The 21883-nt window shown below is 49.4% G+C and overlaps 1 protein-coding gene across 2 annotated transcripts in view; it reads right to left on the reverse strand.

Annotated features, from left to right (window-relative positions):
- Positions 1-19042, reverse strand: part of rngo (DNA damage inducible 1 homolog rngo) — a 92513-nt gene extending 73471 nt beyond the window's left edge. Inside the window, exon 1 of one of the 2 annotated variants that reach the window (XM_089563220.1) lies at positions 18720-19041. In XM_089563220.1, coding sequence (XP_089419346.1) covers positions 18720-18966 — 247 coding nt within the window. In that variant the 5' untranslated portion in view covers positions 18967-19041. Of the gene's footprint in view, positions 1-18719 lie in introns of both variants that reach the window. The other variant, XM_089563221.1, reaches the window with a different exon arrangement.
- Positions 19043-21883: the final 2841 nt, after the last annotated feature.

Here is a 21883-nt window from a genome sequence, read left to right on the forward strand (position 1 = left end):
CATCATGCGGCTGCTTCACGGCATGCGTTTCTTCATGCAGGTTGGTAATGAATATTCCATGTTTGCCAAGAAACCGAGCAATATGTGCCTGCTCCTGTTCCCACGCCCGGGAGTGCTGTTGATTTTGCTCGTCCAGTGCTTCGATGTTTCTAGTCAACTGCTTTTGTTGTAGGGGGACGTTGGGCTTAACCCTGGCCCTGGGTCGGGCTCTGGCACTGCCACGCGGTCCGAAGACACCGCTGTTGATAATTCTCTGTAGAAACAGCTCAACGACATGTTGACTCTGCTAGAAGGTGTTAATTCAAGGACCGCTAAAATGGAGTTAGAGCAATCACACACTTAATAGCCTCTATTAATGAAATGAAACTAAATCAGGAATCTATGATTAGGAATATTGCCGATATTGACGCGAAACTGTCGGCAGTGGAATCTAAATCATCCGCCAGCGATGAGGCTCACGGGGAATTGCGGATTTTGCGTGAGCTAGCCGATCAGCTTGTCAATGAAAATAGCAAGTTACGTCTTGGACAGGCAGAGCTGGAAGACCGGCAGTGCAGGGAAAATCTTCTGTTCTTTGGCGTACCAGACAGTTTCTCCGAAATGTGGGATGAAACGGAAGAAAAATTATTGAACCTTGTTTTAGGCTGCTTTGCTCCTGTTCTTACGAATGACATGTTTGAACGAGCACACAGGATGTTCTCAGATGAAAAGGATCGCCCAATTGTTGTGAAGTTCCGGTCTTTCAAAACAAAACAACAAATCCTAGTGCAGTCTGCTAAACTTAAAGATAAAAAGGTCACTGTAAGTGAAGATTATTCTTTGCAGACACGTGTCGCTAGAAAGAAGCGTGTGCAATTCGTGAAGGATGCTGATGAGGTATAACAAACTGTATGGCAACAACAAATGCTACGGCCATGACCCTATTCACGATAGCGTTTTCGAGCTAGCTGGCCCACCGCGATCTTTAGTGGCCCCTTGTCGCGCTGCTTCTGGCTGGCCACACGCTTCGCCACAGAGGTGCAGGAGGGGCAGTGGACGGGTGACTGGAGATAGGACAGCGCTTTCAATTCCTTTCACAAACATAAGCTTAATACCAAAGCGGGAACATCTAAACTCTGTCATCGACTCATGTGATGCCGATGTTGTATTGCTAACAGAAACGTGGCTCTCTGCAAAGATAGAGAGCAAGGAACTGTTTGATTGCAAGAACCGCTACAATGTTTATCATTCTGATAGAGGTCACAGAAGTGGAGGAGGTCTTACAATAGCCATCGCCGATAATATTGTGCCTTCACCGATTAGTCTTTCTAGCATGTTAGAGTTGGTTTGGGTTGAACTTCGTGTTCATTGGAGGAAACTCATTCTGGGCATATGCTACTCGTCCCCCGTCTTCGTGTGCAACTTTCGTTGAAGATTTGCATGATGCTCTTAACATGATCTCAGTACGTTATCCGGGTGCGGCAATCCTTCTTGCTGGTGACTTCAATTATCCCAGTATCGTGTGGGCTAATGCATCGCCGTATCCTCGCCCCTTTTCTACCGAATGCAATAACTTTTTGCGAACCTGTTTGGACTTCAACCTTTCGCAGCTAGTTACTAAGCAAACTCGAGTCACGCCATCATCTTCCAATGTATTAGACCTTGTGCTAACCAACGCGCTGGATCTTATCCCTTCAATCTCGTACTTACCTGGTCTTAGTGATCACACCTTGCTTCATTTCGATGTAAAAATTATTATTCCTAATCGCCGGAGTACCTTCAAGTGTATTAGAGATTACAAATGGGCGGACTATGATGCCATTAATCGTGAATTAGCTCTTTTCTTAAAAAGTTATTTACCAGATTTTCCACAGCGTTCTATCCACACTAACTGGGAAATGTTTAGGGACACTGTTGAACGTCTCACTAATACATTTGTGCCGATAAGAATTTTGCGGTGTAATATATAGCCAATCACCGTGGTTTAATAACGTTTTAAAAAGGCTATCCAATAAGAAAAAGCGTTTGTTTCGCTCGGCGAAATCGTCGAATTCGCAACAACGCTGGGACGGTTACCTTTCTGCGGCCGCTGAGTACAAATTAGCTCTGAAAAATGTTAAGGACACCTTCTTTAACAGTACTTTGCCTGCTTTGCTGATTAATAACCCTAGACAGTTTTGAAACACTGTGAACAAGAAAGATAGTTCGTCAATACTACTTACATCTTCTGACGGCGCTGCATTTTCACCTAATGAATGCGCTAGTGTTCTTAACAGTGTTTTTGTTGCTGCCTTTTCTGGCAATGTTTCCCTCACCAATCAGGAGTGTCCGGTCTTGGATGCTTTTCCCATGGATCCAATTCTTTTCGACACAACTGGCATCCTGAGGATAATTGAAAACCTTAAGATTTCTTCCTCCTGTGGCGTCGATGACATTAATTCGAAATTTCTGGTTACACAAAAATGTACAGTTCAATGATCCTTACCAAACTGTTTGACCAGTCTCTGGAAACAGGCTGTATTCCCAATGACTGGAAGGCTGATTCCGCTGCACATGTCTGGCGATAAACATTGCCCTGATAACTTTCGCCCTGTGACGCTCACCAGTATTCCATGTAAAATTGTGGAACATGTCATCTACTCTCATCTTGCTAACTTTTTAGAATCCAATTGCTTTTTCACTAATGCCCAACATGGATTCTGTAAATCGTTTTCATGCGAAACGCAACTCATACGTTTCACAAATGGCTTGCACTGCATTCTGGATCGCGGGTCCCATGCTGATTCTATATTTATGGATTTTTCTAAAGCATTTGACAAGGTTTCACATGAGCTTCTTTTTATTAACCTAAACAGCCTTAACACCGATTCCACAGTGCTTGCATGGTTGCATTGTTTTCTTTCAAACCGAAGTCAGTTCGTAACAGCAAATAACGTCAATTCAGATTCCTCTCCTGTTTGCTCTGGCGTGCCTCAGGAGTCCGTTCTTGGGCCCCTCCTCTTTCTCATCTATATAAACGACTTACCAACTAATATATCGTCTTCCATTTGTCTTTTTGCCGATGACTGTGTTATTTACCGCGAAATTAATGATGATAATGATGTATGTGTTCTTCAGTCAGATATTAACAAGGTTCGCAGAAATTTTTCATGTGCACCGAGTTCATTAAAACTATTACTTTACAAAACATTGGTCCGCTCTAAATTGGAATATGCTTCATCGGTGTGGAACCCTGGGGTGGAATCTCTCATTTCTGACTTAGAATCAATTCAAAACCGCGGTTGTCGCTTCATTCTTCACAACTATATAATCGTACTAGTAGTGTAACTGCCATGAAAGCTCACCTTTCCTTACAGCTTCTTTCCGATCGCAGGTCAATAGCTTCATTATGTACTTTTCACAAAATTTATCATATTCCTTATCTTAAAGAGAAGTTATTAAAAAGACCACCATATATTTCAGCATGCATTTATCACCGCCACAAAGTTTGGATCCCTCCTTGTCGTACAAGATGTTTTCATGATTCATTCATACCCAGAACTTGTGTCAGCTGGAATCACCTTCCCCACAATATTGCTGTAACTACTGATAATGCTGCATTTCGTAACGCTGTTATTAATTTTATATAAGCATGTGTCTATAACACTGTTTTAATTTATTAGCTGCTGTTTTCTTTTGTGTTTTGTTTTGTGCAATGCTGCCTTTTGTTAATGCTGTTATTGATTTTTTACCAGTGTGTGCTGTAACTGCATTCAATTTTTCTAGCTGCTGTTTTGTTTTTTGTACTTGCATGTATTCCCACTCCCCTCTGTAACGCCTAACGGCCCTGAGGGTAACTAAATAAATAAATATACACACAAACGAGGTAAAATCCCACCAGGGGGAGTAATCAAGGCGCGCGATCGAACTGGGACCCACACGATGTCCAGGGCATCAGAAGATGACAAGAATTGCACTGTTCTCCTTCTTCTTCGCGCTGCTGATGCGTATGGATCGCAGCCAACTAGCCCGGCAGATGGTGTTATTCAAGTTGTTTCTACTTCTCCAATTTGTTGATATATTGCTTATCATGACTGTAAGTTTCCCTTTTGTTTCATTTGTTATTAATGCATCGTATTGTTGATTTATTTTTATCCTGATCGTATGTTTTCCCTCTTGTTTCCTTCGGCTATTAATGTAGTGTATAGTTATTTTTTCGCCCCCCTTACACGATGCCCAATGGGCCTGTAAGGTATTTCAAATAAATAAGTAAATAATGGGTGGTACGTGTTAAGAATCACCCACCAACAGGAACGGCTCCGGAAGATGGTCAGTAAATTTTTCAAGTTCGTCAATAGATAGGCGATGATCTTGTCAGATATATATAGAACACACTCTGCCATAAGTCAAGGCTCGTGTTGCCACGGCCTCTGAATTAGTAGCCAGTGGAGGAAGGCATACAGATGGAATTGGATTCTGAACCACAATAGCAATGCCTTGCCTGTCCTTCCGGTGTGCTACATATTTTTTGAGAAAGTTTATATGTGTTTGGTTTAAATGTGTATCCTGTATATTTCATATCTGTCCTCCAGGTCCTTCAGTAGCCGTGGGCAGTTCCAGTGGATAGTGCTCTCGACAGCCACAGTTCGTAGTGAGGAAGTGAACCCTATTCAGACGTCTTTTCGGTTGAAGGCACAGCCTAGGACACTCTCTATGGGGGGGGGGGGGGCTACTCCCTCAGCGTCTGCCATGTCCCCTCCGCTGGAAGCAGCAGACGAGGGAGATGCGTTTTTCCCACACGCCTCTGGGATGCAGGGGAAGGCTGCTTGGAGGGGAGACGAGATGGGCACTTTGTGAGTATGAGGTGACACAGGTGTTTGGGCAGCAAATGGATTTTTAAAATGTACGACCGTGTGAGCAGGGTTCTTCGGTCTGTAAGTGATGCTTCGTAGGTTTCTACATACAGGCTGTTTGTGGCTGACGTCCTGTATGCACCAGTGGAGACACAAACCTAAGTTGTGTACTAGATCCAGTCGTTTAAGCTATGATGGTCTCGCTGAGGCATACACTACACATCCATAATCAAGGGTAGAGTGTTTTAAAAGACATGTCCTGTCAGCACCCCAATGTTTTCGTGACAGTACTTTGAGTACGTTAAGGGATCGGGAGGCTTTCTTTTTCAGTCCATTTATACGACGCAGGAAAGAGAGCTTTTTGTCAAAGGTTACGCCTAGGAATTGGTGTTCATTTTTTACGGGTAGCTGTGTTTTGTTCAGGTGTATGAATCAGTCGGTTTGTAGGCCTTGTTTGACCGAGAAAAGAACGGCCACTGTTTTCTGTGTGGAAAACTGGAAACCGTTCTCGTCTGCCCATGTCACTAGTTTATTCACAGTCAAATGGTTTGTCTCTTGCATGTTACCAGGTTTGAGGATGTGCAGGCTATTTGCAGATCGTCAACATAGACTGAATACATAATGGAATTCGGGATTACTTTGGCTATGAAATTCACTTTTATGACAAAGAGCGTTGTGCTTAAAATACACACCTGGGGTACTCCATTTCTTTTTTTTACCGAATATCATTGAGAGGGTTGAACCTAGGCATACGTGAAAAGAACGGTTGGATAAGAAATCATTTAGGCAGTTTAACATCCTGCCACGGATGCCAAGCTCTGCTGGGTCACGAAGGATGCCGAGCCTCCAGATTGTGTTGTATGCCTTCTTTTGGTGAAAAAAGACAGCAAGGCAGTGTTGTTTGTGTATGAAAGCATCTCGTATAGTATTTCAAGACAAACTAGGTGGTCGACAGTGGAGCATGCCTTCTTAAAACCGCACTGATGGATGTCAATAAGCTTGCGAGATTCAAGGAGCAACGTTAGTCTTGTATTCAGTACACTTTCGGATGATTTGGCGAGGCAGCTGGCAAGGGGGGGCCTGTAACTACTTGGGGATGCTGGCTGCTTTCCAGGTTTCAGGAATGGTACAATAACTGCTTTCTTCCAAGCTTTTGGTAGTTTTCCGAGTTGCCATATCTTGTTAAAAAATTTCAAAAGTGCTTCCACAGACAGTTGGGAAAGATGTGCAAGTTTTTCGTAATGTATATTGTCACGGACGCCGGTAGGACGTTCTATCCCTGGCCGAACAGTACCTGGCGAGCACACTGGGCAGAGCGCAGCCGGCAGGCCCTAGCACCGAGCAGAAGAGGACGAAGTACGGCGCGCGACAAAGGTCGAAGACAGACCGCACGGGGGCGCCGGTAGAGTGATGTCTAAACTAAGTGCGGCATTGCCCCTCCCCTCTGGAAAGGCATCGACTCTATGCCTGAAAGTGAGGGGGAGCCACGTGTGGGCATTAATAGAATCCCAGGCACTGAACGTGGTGAGAGTGGTCCTAGCGGGCATGGTATGGCTTGAGTCTTGCGACGTGCACAATTTCGGATGTCGGTGGGCGTCTGGAAGAACGAACACTCCCTTGCGGGCGCACTTCATACGTAACGTCGCTGAGTTTGCGGAGTACCTCGTAGGGGCCGAAGTAACGGCGCAAAAGCTTCTCGGAGCGACCGCGCAGACGGATGGGGCTCCAAACCCACACTTGATCGCCAGGCTGGAAAATGACTTCGCGGTGACGAAGGTTATAGCGGTGAGCATCGACTTCTTGCCGCACGCAGGTTCGTTCCCGAGCCAGCCGGCGAGCAGCCTCTGCATGGCGAACGAATGCATCAGCGTCGGCAACGGATGGGCGCGCAATATCGGGCAACAACATCGTGTCCAACATAGTCATGACTTCACGACCGTGTACCAAACGAAATGGCATGAACCCCGTCGTCTCTTGAAGGGCAGTATTGTAGGCAAACGTGACGTACGGAAGTATTTCGTTCCAGTTCTTATGGTCATCGTCGACGTACATAGAAATCATATCAGCGATAATCTTATTGAGGCGCTCGGTTAGGCCGTTGGTTTGAGGATGGTAAGCTGTGGTCTTACGACGACTTGTGCCACTGAGCCGCATAACTTCCTGAGTAAGCGTGGACGTGAACGCTGTGCCTCGGTCAGTTAAAACAATATAAGGGGCGCCATGGCGGAGGACTATGCTGATGATGAAAAAGTCAGCAATTTCAGCAGCAGTGCCGCGGGGAAGGGCTTTCGTCTCACAATACCGGGTCAGGTAGCCGGTGGCAACCACGATATACCGGTTACCCGATGATGACGTGGGAAATGGGCCCAGTAAGTCCATGCCGACTTGGTGGAAAGGAATTCTCGGCAGAGCAATGGGTTGGAGCAAGCCAGCCGGCTTGAAAGGTGGTTTCTTCCGACGTTGACACTCGCGGCAGGTGCGTACATAACGCTTGACAGCCGCAGAAAGCCTGGGCCAGTAATAACGGTGACGAACTCGTGCCATCGTTCGAGAAAATCCGAGGTGGCCGGAAGGAAGCTCGTCGTGGCATGCCTGCAAAACGTCAGTGCGGAGCGCCGTTGGAACCACGAGCAGGTAACCAGAGTCCGTCGGGCCATAATTTCGTCTGTAGAGGACGCCATCTCTCAAGCAAAACGACGACAAGCCACGCGCGAATAGACGAGGCGGTAACGAGGCGGTACCCTCAAGATAATCGATGAGTGGCCGCAATTCCGTGTCGTCCCTCTGTTGTTGAGCGAGGGCGGACGTTGTCAGAGCACCAATAAATAGAGGGTCATCTTCGAGGTCTTCAGAGCTGGACGGGATAGGAGCACGGGACAAGCAGTCTGCATCGCTGTGTTTGTTGCCCGACTCGTAGACAACTGTTACATCAAATTCTTGCAAGCGAAGGCTCCAACGAGTTAGCCGGCCCGAGGGGTCTTTAAGATTCGCGAGCCAACACAGTGAGTGGTGGTCACTCACGACCCGAAACGGGCGACCATACAAGTAGGGCCGGAACTTCGTTATCGCCCACACAACAGCTATGCACTCCTTTTCAGTGGTTGAGTAATTCGCCTCGGACCGAGACAGCGTGCGGCTGCCATAAGCAATCACGCGCTCAACACCATCTTGCCACTGGACGAGGACTGCACCGAGGCCAATGTTGCTGGCATCGGTGTGAAGTTCTGTGTCCGCCTCTTCGTCAAAATGGGCAAGAATGGGCGTTGTTTGTAGACGTTTGCGGAGCTTTTCGAAGGCGTCCTGCTGTTCCTGTGCCCAGACGAAAGGCTGATCGTCTTTTGTCAGCCGTGTGAGAGGCTCAGCCAGCCTGGAGAAGTCTTGCACGAAACGTCTGTAGTATGCGCAGAGGCCAAGAAACCGGCGCACAGCTCGCTTATTAGTGGGAGTCGGGAACGCAGCTACAGCGGCCGTCTTGTCGGGGTCGGGGCTGACGCCCTCAGGTGTCACAACATGGCCCAAAAACTTCAGCCGTTGGTACGCGAAGTGGCATTTTTCGGGTTTTAGAGATAGACCGGCTGATCGGATCGCCGTCAATACTGCACTCAAGCGTTTGAGATGTTCTTCGTAGGTCGCAGCAAAAATAACCACATCATCAAGATAGACGAGACACGACTGCCATTTGAGGCCAACCAGGACAGTGTCCATCATTCTTTGAAAGGTGGCAGGAGTGGTACACAGGTCAAAGGGGAGCACCTTGAACTCGTACAAACCGTCGGGGGTTATGAACGCGGTCTTTTCACGGTCACGTTCATCGACTTCGATCTGCCAGTACCCACTGCGTAGATCAAGAGAGGAAAAGTATCGGGCATGACGCAGGCGATCGAACGAGTCATCAATTCGGGGCAACGGATAAACGTCCTTTTTAGTAATCTTGTTGAGGCGACGATAGTCGACGCAGAATCAGAGAGTGTCATCCTTCTTGGCGACCAGCACAACGGGCAAAGCCCACGGGCTTGTGGACGGCTGGATAACCTCGTCGCGGAGCATTTCCTCCACCTTCCTCCGAATCACCTCCCGTTCTTTCGCAGACACTCGATAGGGGTGGTGTTGAATAGGCCTCTCGCCTTCATCCACTACAATGCGGTGTTTAGCGACCGATGTTTGCCGAACTTTAGAAGTGGTCGCAAAGCAGTCACGAAAAGAGTCGAGGATCATGTGGAGGCGGTGTTTCTGATCAGCGGTTAGGTCGGGGTTCACGTCAGTCATAACGGGGGCGTCAGACGTCGACGCATGGGTATCGTTGAGGGACAACGCGCAGTGTGAGACTGAGTCACTAATTTCATCGAAATAGGCTATGGCTGTTGCTTGCGGCAAGTGGCGGTATTCGGCGCTAAAGTTGGTAACAAAAAGCTGCGTTCGCAGTCCGCCGAGGGAAGTAACACCCTGCGCAACGCAGACTTGGTGACTCAGCAGTAACGACAGGTTACCTTCCGCAACCTCGTGAGGCGTGCGTGGGTTGGAGCATTCCACCGTAATAAACAAACTGGAGCGTGGTGGTAGCGTGACATTGTCATCACACACGCGAAAAACAGGCCTGTCGGGCTCGCTGCTGTCGGTTATGGCACACTGAGGTGAGAACGTCACGACAAGTTCGCGGAGGTTGATTATCGCACTGTGTTCCCGAAGAAAATCAAACCCAAGGATGAGGTCCTTCGAGCAATGAGCCAACACAGCGAAGCAGGCAGTGAAGGTGACACCACGAATCTCCATTCTAGCGGTGCAGACGCCAAGCGGTGTCACCAGATGGCCTCCAGCTGTCCGGATGTGCGTTCCAGGCCAAGGTGTCAGTACTTTCCTCAGGACAAGCGCCAGACCTTGACTCATGACGGAGAAATCGGCGCCGGTATCTACGAGAGCAGTCACGCGGCGGTCGTCAACGATGACCGAGATTTCAGCCGAAGCTTGGTCACCGTCAGAAAAACGCTGTGCGGGGGAGGCCGGACTAGGGGATCGTTCTCGCGGTCGGGTTGGGGCGTCAAGCGGAGGCGTCTCTGTTCGTCGAAAAGTCGTCGGACTTAAGGGTCGTTCAGACTGTCCAATTGAGGCGTCAAGCGAAGGCGTCTCTGGGCGTCGAAAGGTCGTCGCGGCGTGGGGTCGGAGGTCGGGTCGCATGCTAACGTCGGTGAGCGGAGGATGTTCATCATTATGTCCGGTGACGGCGGCCCTACCTCCGGGGGTCGCCGTCCTCAGTTTTCCCGGCGCGGGCTGGAGGACTGCCGGCCGTAGGACTGGCGGGCTGGTGAAGAAAACCGTCGAGGGGACGGTGACCTGGACTGACGTTGGGCAGTGGGTGCAGATGGGACGTTGGCCGCTAGGTACTGACCGATCTCGCGGGGTCGTTCACGATAGCGTGGCAGGGGTGCGTCAGGCGAAAAGCCGCGCAGGCCAATCCGGCGGTACGGGCAGTGACGACGGATGTGGCCTGCTTCGCCGCAGTGGAAGCACAGGGGCCTGTTGTTCGGCGTTCACCACATGTTGGCCTTCGTGACGGGTGGGCGGTCGTCTGGCAGCGCTGTCGGATACAGGAATTGGTGGGACGGCGCGGTAGGGGCAGGAGAGCAGAACGCTGGCGGTGGTGGCGCAGGTCTTCGCAAAGCCTCGCTGTATGTCATCACATAGGGCGCTGGCGGTTGGGGAGGTGGAATGGGCTGCACCGTGCGGCGTATTTCGTCACGGACAGCATCCAAGATGGTGGTCACACTAGGACGCTGCTCCACAGAGCGAAGCATCTGCAGCTCTTTGCGGACGATGTTCCTGATGAGCTCTCGGAAGGTGGGGTTCTCATCTCAGGGCTTCGGCATGTGGCACTCCACAGCAGTGATGTTTGATGTGCGGCCGTAGTGCGCAAACCGCTGTTGCAGGGCGCGCTCCATACCTGCCGCTTCTTTTGCAAAATCGGCGACCGTAGCCGGGGGATCGCGCAAGAGCCCAGCGAACAATTGCTCCTTCACTCCCCGCATCAAATGGCGCACCTTCTTGGCTTCCGACATCGAAGGATCAGCGCGGTTGAAAAGCCGGGTCATGTCCTCCACAAACATCGCCACACTCTCGTTTGGCTGCTGCGCTCTCGATTGCAGGGCCAATTCAGCACGCTCTCTCCGTTCGTTGCTGCTGAACGTATCCAGCAACTGCCGCCGGAAGTCTTGCCAGGTGTGGATGGCGGACTCGTGGTTTTCGAACCACGTCTTGGCGGCGTCCTGGAGGGCAAAGTAGACGTTCCAAAGCTTGCGGTCCTCGTCCCACAGATCAAATTCAGCGACCCTGTCATACCTGTCCAACAGTCCTCCACATCCTCAAACTTGTCATCATGAAACGACGCGGGCGTACGAGGCGTATGAAGCAGCAGCGGTGGCGAACTCAGATTGCTGGAAGGTCTGGCTGGCCATCGTAGAGGTCATCTTGCGGGAAGGCGCGTTGAGGGGTTTGTACTCGGGGGCTAAGCCTTTCAAGCGGCGGCTTGACTTGTGGACAGGTGTCGTGTCCAGGGGGTGTGACGGAGCGCTGGAGGTTCCTGGGACCTCTTCGTACATAGATCGTACCCAGCACCTCCACCAAAAATGTCACGGACGCCGGTAGAACGTTCCATCCCTGGCCGAACAGTACCTGGCGAGCACACTGGGCAGAGCGCAGCCGGCAGGTCCTAGCACCGAGCAGAAGAGGACGAAGTCCGGCGCGCGACAAAGGTCGAAGACAGACCGCACGGGGGCGCCGGTAGAGTGATGTCTAAACTAAGTTGTGCGGCAATATTATCAGGGCCAGGTGCTGTCTTTTTCCCTCCCGAGAGAACTTTATTCATTTCTTGGATTGTTATTAAACCATTGTACAGTTTGGTTGTGCAACCAGTTGTTGGAAGCCTATGTTTCTCCACTGCATGTTTATACTTTAAAAATGATTCTGTGCAGTGTGAAGAACTGGAGATTTTTGAGAAATGTTCGCCTAAGATGTCTGCTTGTTCTTCTATACTTGTTTGTGCATCCGGAGTTGTTAGCAAAGGAATTGTGAAAGGAGAAGAGCTGCCATTAAGTTTGCGGACTTGTTCCCACATTTGTTTTGATGTGACTGAACTATTTAAAGGTGATAAGTAGTTTCTAGAGAATGTTTTTTTTTTTTTTTCAGCACTGCGATGGATGCGCCGTGCTTTTGCTCTCGCCTTTCTAAACTTTATGAGGTTGTCGTGTGTGGGGTATCCTCGGAAAGTTCCCCAGGCTTTATTCTGTTTCTTTCTTGCTTCTCTGCACCTTGTGGTTTCGGCCCACTACTCCGGACGACTGCAGAATAGCTAGACGTGCAGCTGCAGTAATACTACATGTAAAAATTTCATTTCGTTCGTCAACGCTTGGATTATCAGAAAATATTTTCTCCAGACAGGCCTTTTCTTGAAATAGTGGCCAGTCCGCTAAGTGCAGCTTCCAACAGCGTGGTTTAGTTGGAATGATTGGTAGTGGTGTTGAAAAGTTAATTAAAACTGGAAAGTGATCACTGCCGTACAGATTATCAAGAACATCCCACTCAAAATCTGTAAAAACGGATGCAGAGCTAAAAGACAAGTCTATAAAGCTCATCTTTCCTGAGGATGGCATGCAATATGTGGGTTTGCCCGCATTGAGCTGGCCAACGTTGCTGCATAGAATAAAAGCTTCTAAAACCTGACCTGAGTGTCTGTCTGTTCACTCCCCCAAAACAGGGAGCGCGCATTAAAATCCCCGACTACCAGATATGGCTCTGGTAACTGATTAAAAAGCGCTTCTAGGTCATGGAGTGTTACTGTGAGGTGTGGTTGAAGATACACTGTGCACATGGTAATTGTTTTAAAGGTGACTGCAACGACTTCATAATTCGCCTGGAGCTTTGTCTCACGGGTTGCAACACCACTCTTACAGCAACGCCTCCAGAGAGCCTCTTCGCCTGCTCACGATCACGGCGAAAGACTTTATACTACTTAAAGATATTTTTGTGTAAAGGTCCCAAATTGGTCTCCCGAAGGCACAGTGCTACAGGAGACAGAGAATGTAAGAGATCTGTTACATCACCATAGTTATTTAAAATTCCACGGCAGTTCCAGTGGATAAGGAACGGCATGATAAATTTTTGGGGGGCCTGTTATTAGGGTTTATTCTCTTTTGTGATCAATAGAGCTCCGCTGCGGCGGAGAGCTCTAGTTTGTGTTCATCGCCTCGCCACAGGCGTTGGAGTTCCGCAGGGAACCCATGGGCAAGGAAGCCTTGTGGGCTGCCGACCTGGTGGCCGGCGGGCCCTTTTTTGGGGGTGGCATAGCAGCTCTCGCTGCATCTGCCTGGGCCCTGCCTCACTGTGTGTGAGCTGGGCAGGTGCCCAAGGCCGGTGTGGTGCGCTGCACCACATCGGCGAAGTTTGTATGTGTGGTGAATGCGCCTCAGCTCATTGCGTACCGATGTCTTGCCTCTTTAAATGTTACATTTTCTTTGGTCTTGATGGTAATTATTTCCTTTTCTTTTCTCCATGCAGGACATGACCTTGAATAAGTGGCATGATCGCCTTTGCAGTTTGCGCAGCGTGGTGCAGCACCACGAGCTTCGGATTTCTGATTGTTTGCGGCACATCTGGCACATGTATCGCGGCCATGGCAGCTTTGGTAGCCATGGCCAAGATTTTGGCATTTGAAGCAGCGTCGGACGGAGATTTTTGCGTATCCTGCCTCGATTGATTCCGGCAGGAAGCAAAGGTCAGGACAAGGTGCTTCACTGGAATTTCTTTGTTTTCTTTGGTTTATTCTATACACATTGGCTACATTTTGTTCGGGCAGTCCTTCCAACATTTCTTCTTCTGTCAAGTGTAAAAAGTTGTTGTCGGAGATGACAGCACGTACCGTGTTTAACGATCTGTGGGGTGTGACAGACACAGGGACGTGACCGAAAGTTTCTATGTCTACTAGTTTCGAGTTTTGAGTGATGTCGAATAGTTCTAGCAGATCTCCACTAGCCAATTTTGTCATCCTGTACTTCGGACCTAAGGAATCTGTGAGGACTTTTGAGAATGTGAAAGCAGATATGAGTCTGGCTGGTTTTTCTTCTTTGTTCACTATGAACGATGTGGAATTTTGGGAAAGATGCATTCTTTTTGATAAAGAACTGGGAGGTAACACCGGTCCGCCCTCCTTTCAGAGGGCGATCATTTGAAAGTAAGGAGGCAGATATAGAAGAAAAAAAAACTGTTCTTCGGCCCCACCCAACAAGGGGACGGACAGGAAACTTGGAAAACAAGCCCTGCCCACACCAGCTGTACACCACTGCTACAACCAAATATGATGAAATCCAGGGTAGTTGGCCACACAAGGTTAACCCTAGCTGCCTATGAAGAGTGAAAAGAACTAAGAAGAGAGGAGGAGACAGGAGAGTTGTAAGAGAGAGATAGGAAAGTGACAGATAGAGAGGAGGATAGGAAGAGGCGACTGCCGATGTCCCCCGGTCGGGTCAGGCCGGAGGTGCCGTCTACAGGAAGCTGGGGCCAAAGCGGTGTGTTGCCTCCGCCGAGGGGCCTTAAGGGTCCAAACGCTCGGCATCGGCTCAACCACCAGGATCCCCTTTTCCCCGGACACGGCGATGCCACGCACGGCTAAGCGCGGGTGCTCGCAACTCACCAACGCCTGCATGAAGCAGACGCCTCTGCAGGGTGTCATGTCCGTGAGTATGTGGCCTGTGACAGTTGGGACCTTCTGTTTGGGTGGCACTGCACTTTGCACAGGTGGGTTTTCTGCGCCATGTTTTAGATCCATGTCCATAGTTTTGGCACCTGAAGCATCTTCTTGGGTTTGGAATATAGGGACAAACTTTACAGTGGATGAATTCTGCTTTCACAGCATCTAGTAGACGGGACCTTTCAAATGTTAGGATGATATGGGGTGTCATCGTTCTGCCTTATGGTGATGCGGCAGAGGGCAATGACACCTTGATCTCTGAAGCCTTCCAGGAGATCAAACTGTGTTTCACGGAGCAGATCTCATTTTGATATGACACCTAGTGATGTGTTTTACATTGCGGTGGGTGAGGGTCACAAGGAGGTGAGCAAACTGCTTTTGCCTCAGAGGAATGTCAGAATGATCAGACTGGGTCACTTCTATAAGAAGGTCACCAGATGAAAGTTTCTTTTTTGCTTTGTACTTTTTTCCTATCATTTTTTCAAGGGTTCTCCCGATAAAAACGGACATTGTAGAAACTGGGTCGTTATCTACCAAGAGTGGATAACCAGGACATGAGGAAAGTGGTCACAGTCAGGTCAGGTATTGGTGGAGCTTTCATCGGTGTGGTTCCTTTTCAGGGACCGATCAGGTTTTTGCAAGAAGTATTCATGCGATACACTGACTGTTCCTAGAATGTCGCCTGTGGTTCACTGCCTTATTCACAAGAAGGTCCTGGGGCCCACCCCGACTGGTAGACAGACCCATTGGCCAGAGCTTGACCATGGCCCCGACTGCCACAGTTCATGGTTTCTACCTTTCACCTATCGCCACGGTTTGGATGACAGCTTCGGTAGGGGAGCCAAGGGTGGCGCCAAGCACCATCACGCTTAGCGGAACAGACCTGATCAAGCCGTCTACAAGCGTTTTTTGGTCCCAAGGAAGGATGCAAGGAAGGAAGACATTCGTTTCCCATTTAACAGAGCGCATCGGCCACTTCAGGAGGATCACCGGGCGCGGCCGCCAGATGGCGCCACGTTCCCATCATCAGCGCAGTCGCAGTACACAGTACGCAGGGGCGGTAGCAGCACGCGCTATGCTAAAAAGTATCTTGCGCTCGAGTTCGAATAATTTAGGAAAGGCCATTGATCAATGCTCCCTTCTGCGCTGTCGATGTGATGACCAAACATCACTGGGCCAGCTGGGCGTTGTTAAGATCGGCGTCAACAGGAAGCCGCCAGCACCCACGTTTATCCAGGACGGTTCCGAGACAACCCTGTCCACTTGACAACGTTGGCCTCAAAGCGTGCCGATTTGGCCGTGAGGCGAGGGCAAATGTACTTTCCTGCGTCTCCGAGCAGGACCCACAAGAACAACTGGACACAAAAGCGCCCAATTCTTCGGAGTCGGCCCACGTGCGTAGAGACATCAGCAGTTGGACCTCACCTCTCCCATTTTGCAGTAAACATGGCGGATGTTAAGGGCCCTCGTCACTGTGGTTCTTCTGCATACCAAACATCATGGTGGGCTGGCGGGGGAATTCCACAACCTTCGCGAATGTCCCCATGGACAAAGGACCACTTCTGTCCTTTACTTGACCTTTAGCGATGGATGTAATTGACGGACACGTTTCGGCAGCACGGGGGAGCCGTTGGCAGGCCCAAGAATGTCGCATTCTGCTGTCGACTTTCCTCGAAGGCGCCCTCCTCTCCCAGGCTCAACACGTGACGGAGGTGCATCCACAAGTGCGAGAGTGTGAGTTTGTTCGCCCATGTGAAAGTTTTACACTCTCACCCTGGCGACGGCGTCAGCAACCTAGGGAAACTAGGGAAGACGGACGCTATAAAACTCGACGACGAATGTGGTCAAAGCAGTCACACTTTCTGTTCCTGACTCTTGTGAATATGCAAATAAAGTCAGTCTTCTTTCGCCACCTGCAAACTCCTTCGCTCAGCGGCCCTCCTGGCCTGGAGGTGGGAACGGGCATCGTGCCAACCGTGGTTCCGTCTAACCGCGACCCCGAACTTCATCCTCAACAGCGTTCCCATGGTTGTAACCATAGGAATAACACTGTGAGCCTTGGCAGGAATGAGTTACGGCGAACAGGCAACCACGACCTGCAAACTTCCACGATGTGCTCAGATAGGCTGTTTTGATTGGTCCCACCCAACGTCATCATTGGGAGAGCGAAATGGGAATGGGAAGCCCCACCAATATCAAGTTGAGGGCAGCATTTTGTTTGTTTGTATTTTGAAATTTCTTCTGAAGAGTGGTTTATTGGCACGTTGAAGCGCCGGCAACGAAGACCCGGGCGCAAGTCGTCTAGGAACCAGCGAGGCGAGAGACCGGCACACAAGCGGCAGTTCTCCAGCACGAGCCTTTCACGGGCGGCGCTAGCGCTTCGTCGTCGTTGGTGGCGGTGCTGGATCATCTTCTTCATTCCAACTGCCCCGGCGGAAAGAGGGAGCCATCCTGGCGACTCAAGGCAAGGAGACGACGAGAGGGCTGTAATAAGGCTTCAAGCGGCTGACATGAACGACGTCGCGACCACGGCGGCGATGGTCCAAAGAAGGTGTCACCGGTTCGATGATATAGTTCACTGGTGACGTACGCTCTAAGATGCGGTAAGGACCAATGTGCTTGGCCGAAAATTTGGACGCAGCTGGAACAGAGAGCCAGACCAATGATCCAGTGGAGAAGTGTGTAGCGGGCGTGTCTTGGTCCGACTCATGTGTCCGGAGCCCTTGACGTTCGGCGGTGAAGGAGCGAGCCAACTGGCGGCACTGCTCAGCACGGCGGGTAATGTCAGAAATGGAAGTATATTCTGAGCTGTCGGGGTTGTAGGGAAGGATTGTGTCCAGCAGACAGGAAGGCTCGCGCCCAAATAAAAGAAAGAATGGGGAAAAGCCGGTGGTTGCTTGAGATGCGGTGTTATACGCATAGGTCACGAATGGAAGGACATGATCCCAATTAGACTTCATTGAATAACTTCCGTTCCTGTGCATTGATTCCTGTAATTCTCTTTGAGTGGTCATCTGTGCAACATAAAAGAATCCACCGGAATTACAGCCGGCATCCCTTCAAGCAGTGTTTCGCATTAGGGCTAATTCTCCAACGAAGTTAAATGCAATAGCATGCGAAGCTAAAAATGCTACTGCAAATAAACAGTCTGATAAGTGAGGTGTGATGTTCCGAAGCTGCACAACAATTTAGTGCTCTTTAATGTGCACTGACATCTTACAGCAGACTGCCGAATTCGCTTCTTGCCACCATGAAAATGGGACCAGCCGAATGCTGGGAACCGCCACCACGCTAGGTCTACTGTCAATAAAAGGAGCCTGCAGGGCCCCTGAGACTCATTCTCTCTCACTGAGCAGTAAAGGGCTGAACACTGCCCCAGGTAACAACTCTTTCCACTCTGCCATGCAGGCAGGACTGCCAATGAGCCTGCTTGATTACTGTGACCTCAAATACATGTACTCTGTCATCCCGACAACAGTTTCACCCTATGACGTCGTAATGCAAGCACCCTTAACTGCGGCCACATTAGCAGTTGGTGTACAGTAGCGGAAAGAAGAATATGGGCCACGCTCAAGCGATATCTTCAGACGCAACTTGTGAAAAGTAATGCATGTTTAAAGCACACACAAGTGACATTTACTTCTGCCCTTACAAAAACATTTCTATTTCCGCTACGCAACTGAACAGAAGTTTCAACGCGATAGCGTGGTCAATATCATTCTGTCCGCGCAAAGCATGCTGTCAGGCAAGTTGGTTCACAATGTGGGTAAAAGAGAGGCGCAACTCATCGGCAGAAAAAGAAAACACGGTCAACAGACCTGCTAAGTTGTCCGTTGACCACTCAGCTGTACCCTATACAAACCTCACAAAGATATTTTATGCCCATCCGTCTATGATACATGCGTACCGAAAACGCAATCATCTCTCTGCTCATACCCGCAACGGTGGCTCAGTGGTTAAGGCGCTCGTCTACCGAGCCAGAGAATTCGAACCCGACCGCGGCAGCCGCGTTTCGATGGAGGCGGAACGCAAAAGGCGCCCGTGTGCTGTGCGATGACAGTGCATGTTAAAGATCCTCAGGTGATCGAAACTATTCCGGAGACCCCCACAACGGCACCTCTTTCACTCGCACCCTTCAGTCAGGGCGCGGTTCAGGTGACCACCGAGATGCTCACCCGAGCTGGTCGAGGCGGCCGGCGGCACCAGGTGCTGGATGAGCAGGACGTCGCCCTCCTTGATGGAGTGCGCCCGCAGCGTGCGCTTCTCGTCCAGCAGGGGCCGGCCCTCGTGCATGAGCACCATCTCGCGGGCGGGCACGCCGGACTCGAACTCGCAGAGCGCCTTCAGCCCCTCCAGCTCCATCTCGGCGCCGACGTCGAGCATGTACAGCTCGCCCGACAGCGTCGTCACCGTCAGCTTCATCGCCGCGCCAGCAGTCACGCGAGAAACACACGGCCGTCACCACGGAACGCGGCGGCGGCGCACTCATGTCGATGACCCTGACACCACCGCCAAACACGTGTTGGGTCCACTGGTTGTTCAGTAAACAACCGAGGGAACGCTGCGCAACGGCAGAGGGAAGTAATGCAGAAAGTCAAATTAATATACTTGGCTTAAGCAGCAAAAAAGCGTTGTTAAAAGCATTCCGAATATCTCATCACTTAAGCAAATTGCGTAGTTTCGAGCAACATAAAATCACAAAATCCTTCTGGCTGACTGAAGGCTGACAAAGCACAAGCGTTTGCGGTTAGGTAGACTGAAAACGCTGGTTAGTCAGAAAACTGTGACGTAATGAAAGTTATGTTTTATTTATGACGTCATGTTCGGTTGGATATGAACTTGTTTTCTCTACATTTTTTTTTTTCGTATTCCCGATGTTTATCTGAGCGCGCGCGAGGTTTAAAAGCGCACCTGGCGCGCTGCGCTCTCCTCTCACACTGCATGCCTGCTTCAAAAGACTCCTTTCTGCCATACTTCTTAGCCGAAAGGCTTCTCACATAGTTATTTCGAGTTTTATTGCTATGTATAAAGTATAGGTTTGTATCAGGCGTGTGAGCCCGAACAAAAGAAAACTTTTTATTTTCCTTAATTCTTCAGTACTCCTGTTTATCAATATATATGTTGCAGTACAACTTTTTTCAGGCATCGTAAATGATGTTTCGATGTGTTTGGTGCACATTAATCTTAAGACATTTTATGTCTGTTGGGTCAAACAAATATGAAATAATAGTTGACTGCATCAGTTGTGACTGAGGCAACTGGCATCACATATAGCTTCTCTTGAAATTCACCTTGCTGTTGTGCAGAACACTGTAATTGGCTTCATTGTAGCTTCATACTTGCACCATTTAAACTCGGTACATAACTCTTTTTTCATAAAAGGAAATATGGTTAGGTTCCTCAACAGAGCTGTGCACGGGCCACAATTTCGAACCCGCGCCGGGCGCGACGCTAACAGTAAAAAAAAAACCATTGGAACCAATTGGACATTCCATTTGAAACTAAATGGACATTCCCATTGCTTCCAATTGGATTTCCCAATTGGAACCAATTGTTTCCAGTTATGTTTTTAGCCCCCGACCAATTGGATCCAACTGGACTAGCCAATTGGACCCATTAGACCAGGCAGTTATTTGACCCAGAAAATATTCACAAAATATGTTACGTTCATTGAGAAAGGTAGCTAAATGTTTGAATAATATGCTCTAGGATCTTGGATGAATATTTCTACAACTTAACACATTGTAATGTGCAAAAGGAAAACTGATTTATGAGGACTGCGGGGAGACACTCTGCCTGTTGGTAACAACTTTATTCATAGTCCTGCAGAGCTTTCGCCGACGGGGCCTTAGGTCTCCCACGTGGGGACGTCGAGGCGCTGCCTCGCCGTCGCCTCGCGGGCCTGCTGGACGGCCCAGAGTTGGTCCCCGAGGCTGGGGCTGCGCAAGGCAGCGGCCAACCGCGGCGGGAGGGTTCCGGAATTAGCACCGTGAAGGTTTTTGTTACAGTCCCAGAGCATGTGAGTTAAAGTGGCTACATTGGCGTTGCAGACCTTGCATATATTTGTCGGTGCCAATCAACATATTTCTACGGAATTGCAATTAACATGCTTTATGGAAATCAAAGCCAACAGACACACATGCATCACACACAAGCAACACTGCACATTCAGGCACTAGTAGCATACATTAGCTCAATATGTAGGTACATCCAGAGAACACACTTCTGCTCCAACTTATATACCCCATTTGTGAGGCTCTCATGCTGGGGCCGGTGGCGCTTGCCCACTGAGCACAGATATTTAATTTAATTTCAGCTCCAGTGGTGGTGTAGGTGATGAGTATAATTTATTAGGCTAAGCTGCTGATAGCTCTTATTGTTGGTTGGTTGGTTGGTTTATGGGGTTTAACGTCCCAAAGCGACTAAGGCTATGAGAGACGCCGTAGTAGAGGGCTCCGGAAATTTCGACCACCTGGGGTTCTTTAACGTGCACTGACATCGCACAGTACACGGGCCTCGAATTGTAAGTACAATATTAGTTCTACCTTTTTCGTCAAACATGCAAACATTCATTGGATAAATTGGGTGCAGTTCGGCGGACCAATTGGATGCAATGGGTAAGACCAATTGGGCTCACCAATTGGAAACCCAAATGGTCCAATTGGATAGTCCATTTGGACCATCCAATTGGAACACCATTCCAATTGGAACCAATTGGAAACTGAACTCGTCCAATTGGAACCAATTGGAACAAATTGGATCCAATGTTTTTTTTTTTTTTACTGGGTAAAGCACCTTGAGCCCTCACGGGCCCGGCCCTGGTCTCTGAGGGAAGATGGTTAAAGAATGCAGCGCGAAAAGACAAGGACAAACGAAGAAGTGGACAGGACTGGCGCTGACCCGGGTGAAGGCCTGACCCGGGCCCGGTCCGACCTGCAAAGCGATGGCTACACAAAAAGAGATAATTTCAGGAAAATGAGTTTATTTCAATGAGATTTAAATTTTGACCTCGTATTACACCAAATAGATTTATCACTCTAAGTTAATATACAAGAACAAGTTGTTCATTGATGATGGCTTGATCGAAACAAGAGCGGCGCTCCTTCATTACGAATCCTGCGGGGCTGAAATTTTTCTCGCTGCTGGAACTGGTGGCCGCAACGGCTAAGACTTTCATAGCAAGGAGAGAAACGCTTGTAGTACGAAGGGGAGTGACAGGTAAGCCGTGGTTGGTGTGCCACGTCAGGAAGACTTTTTGACTTGTCCGAGGATAAGCGAGCAAATAAGCGACAGCGCGGCGCTATCCTGAGAATGCCGATGTGGCCGCGACGTCCCTGCT

Source organism: Amblyomma mixtum, chromosome 10, assembly GCF_055824585.1.
Source record: "Amblyomma mixtum isolate Tamu chromosome 10, ASM5582458v1, whole genome shotgun sequence".
Classification (NCBI taxonomy): Eukaryota; Metazoa; Arthropoda; class Arachnida; order Ixodida; family Ixodidae; genus Amblyomma; species Amblyomma mixtum.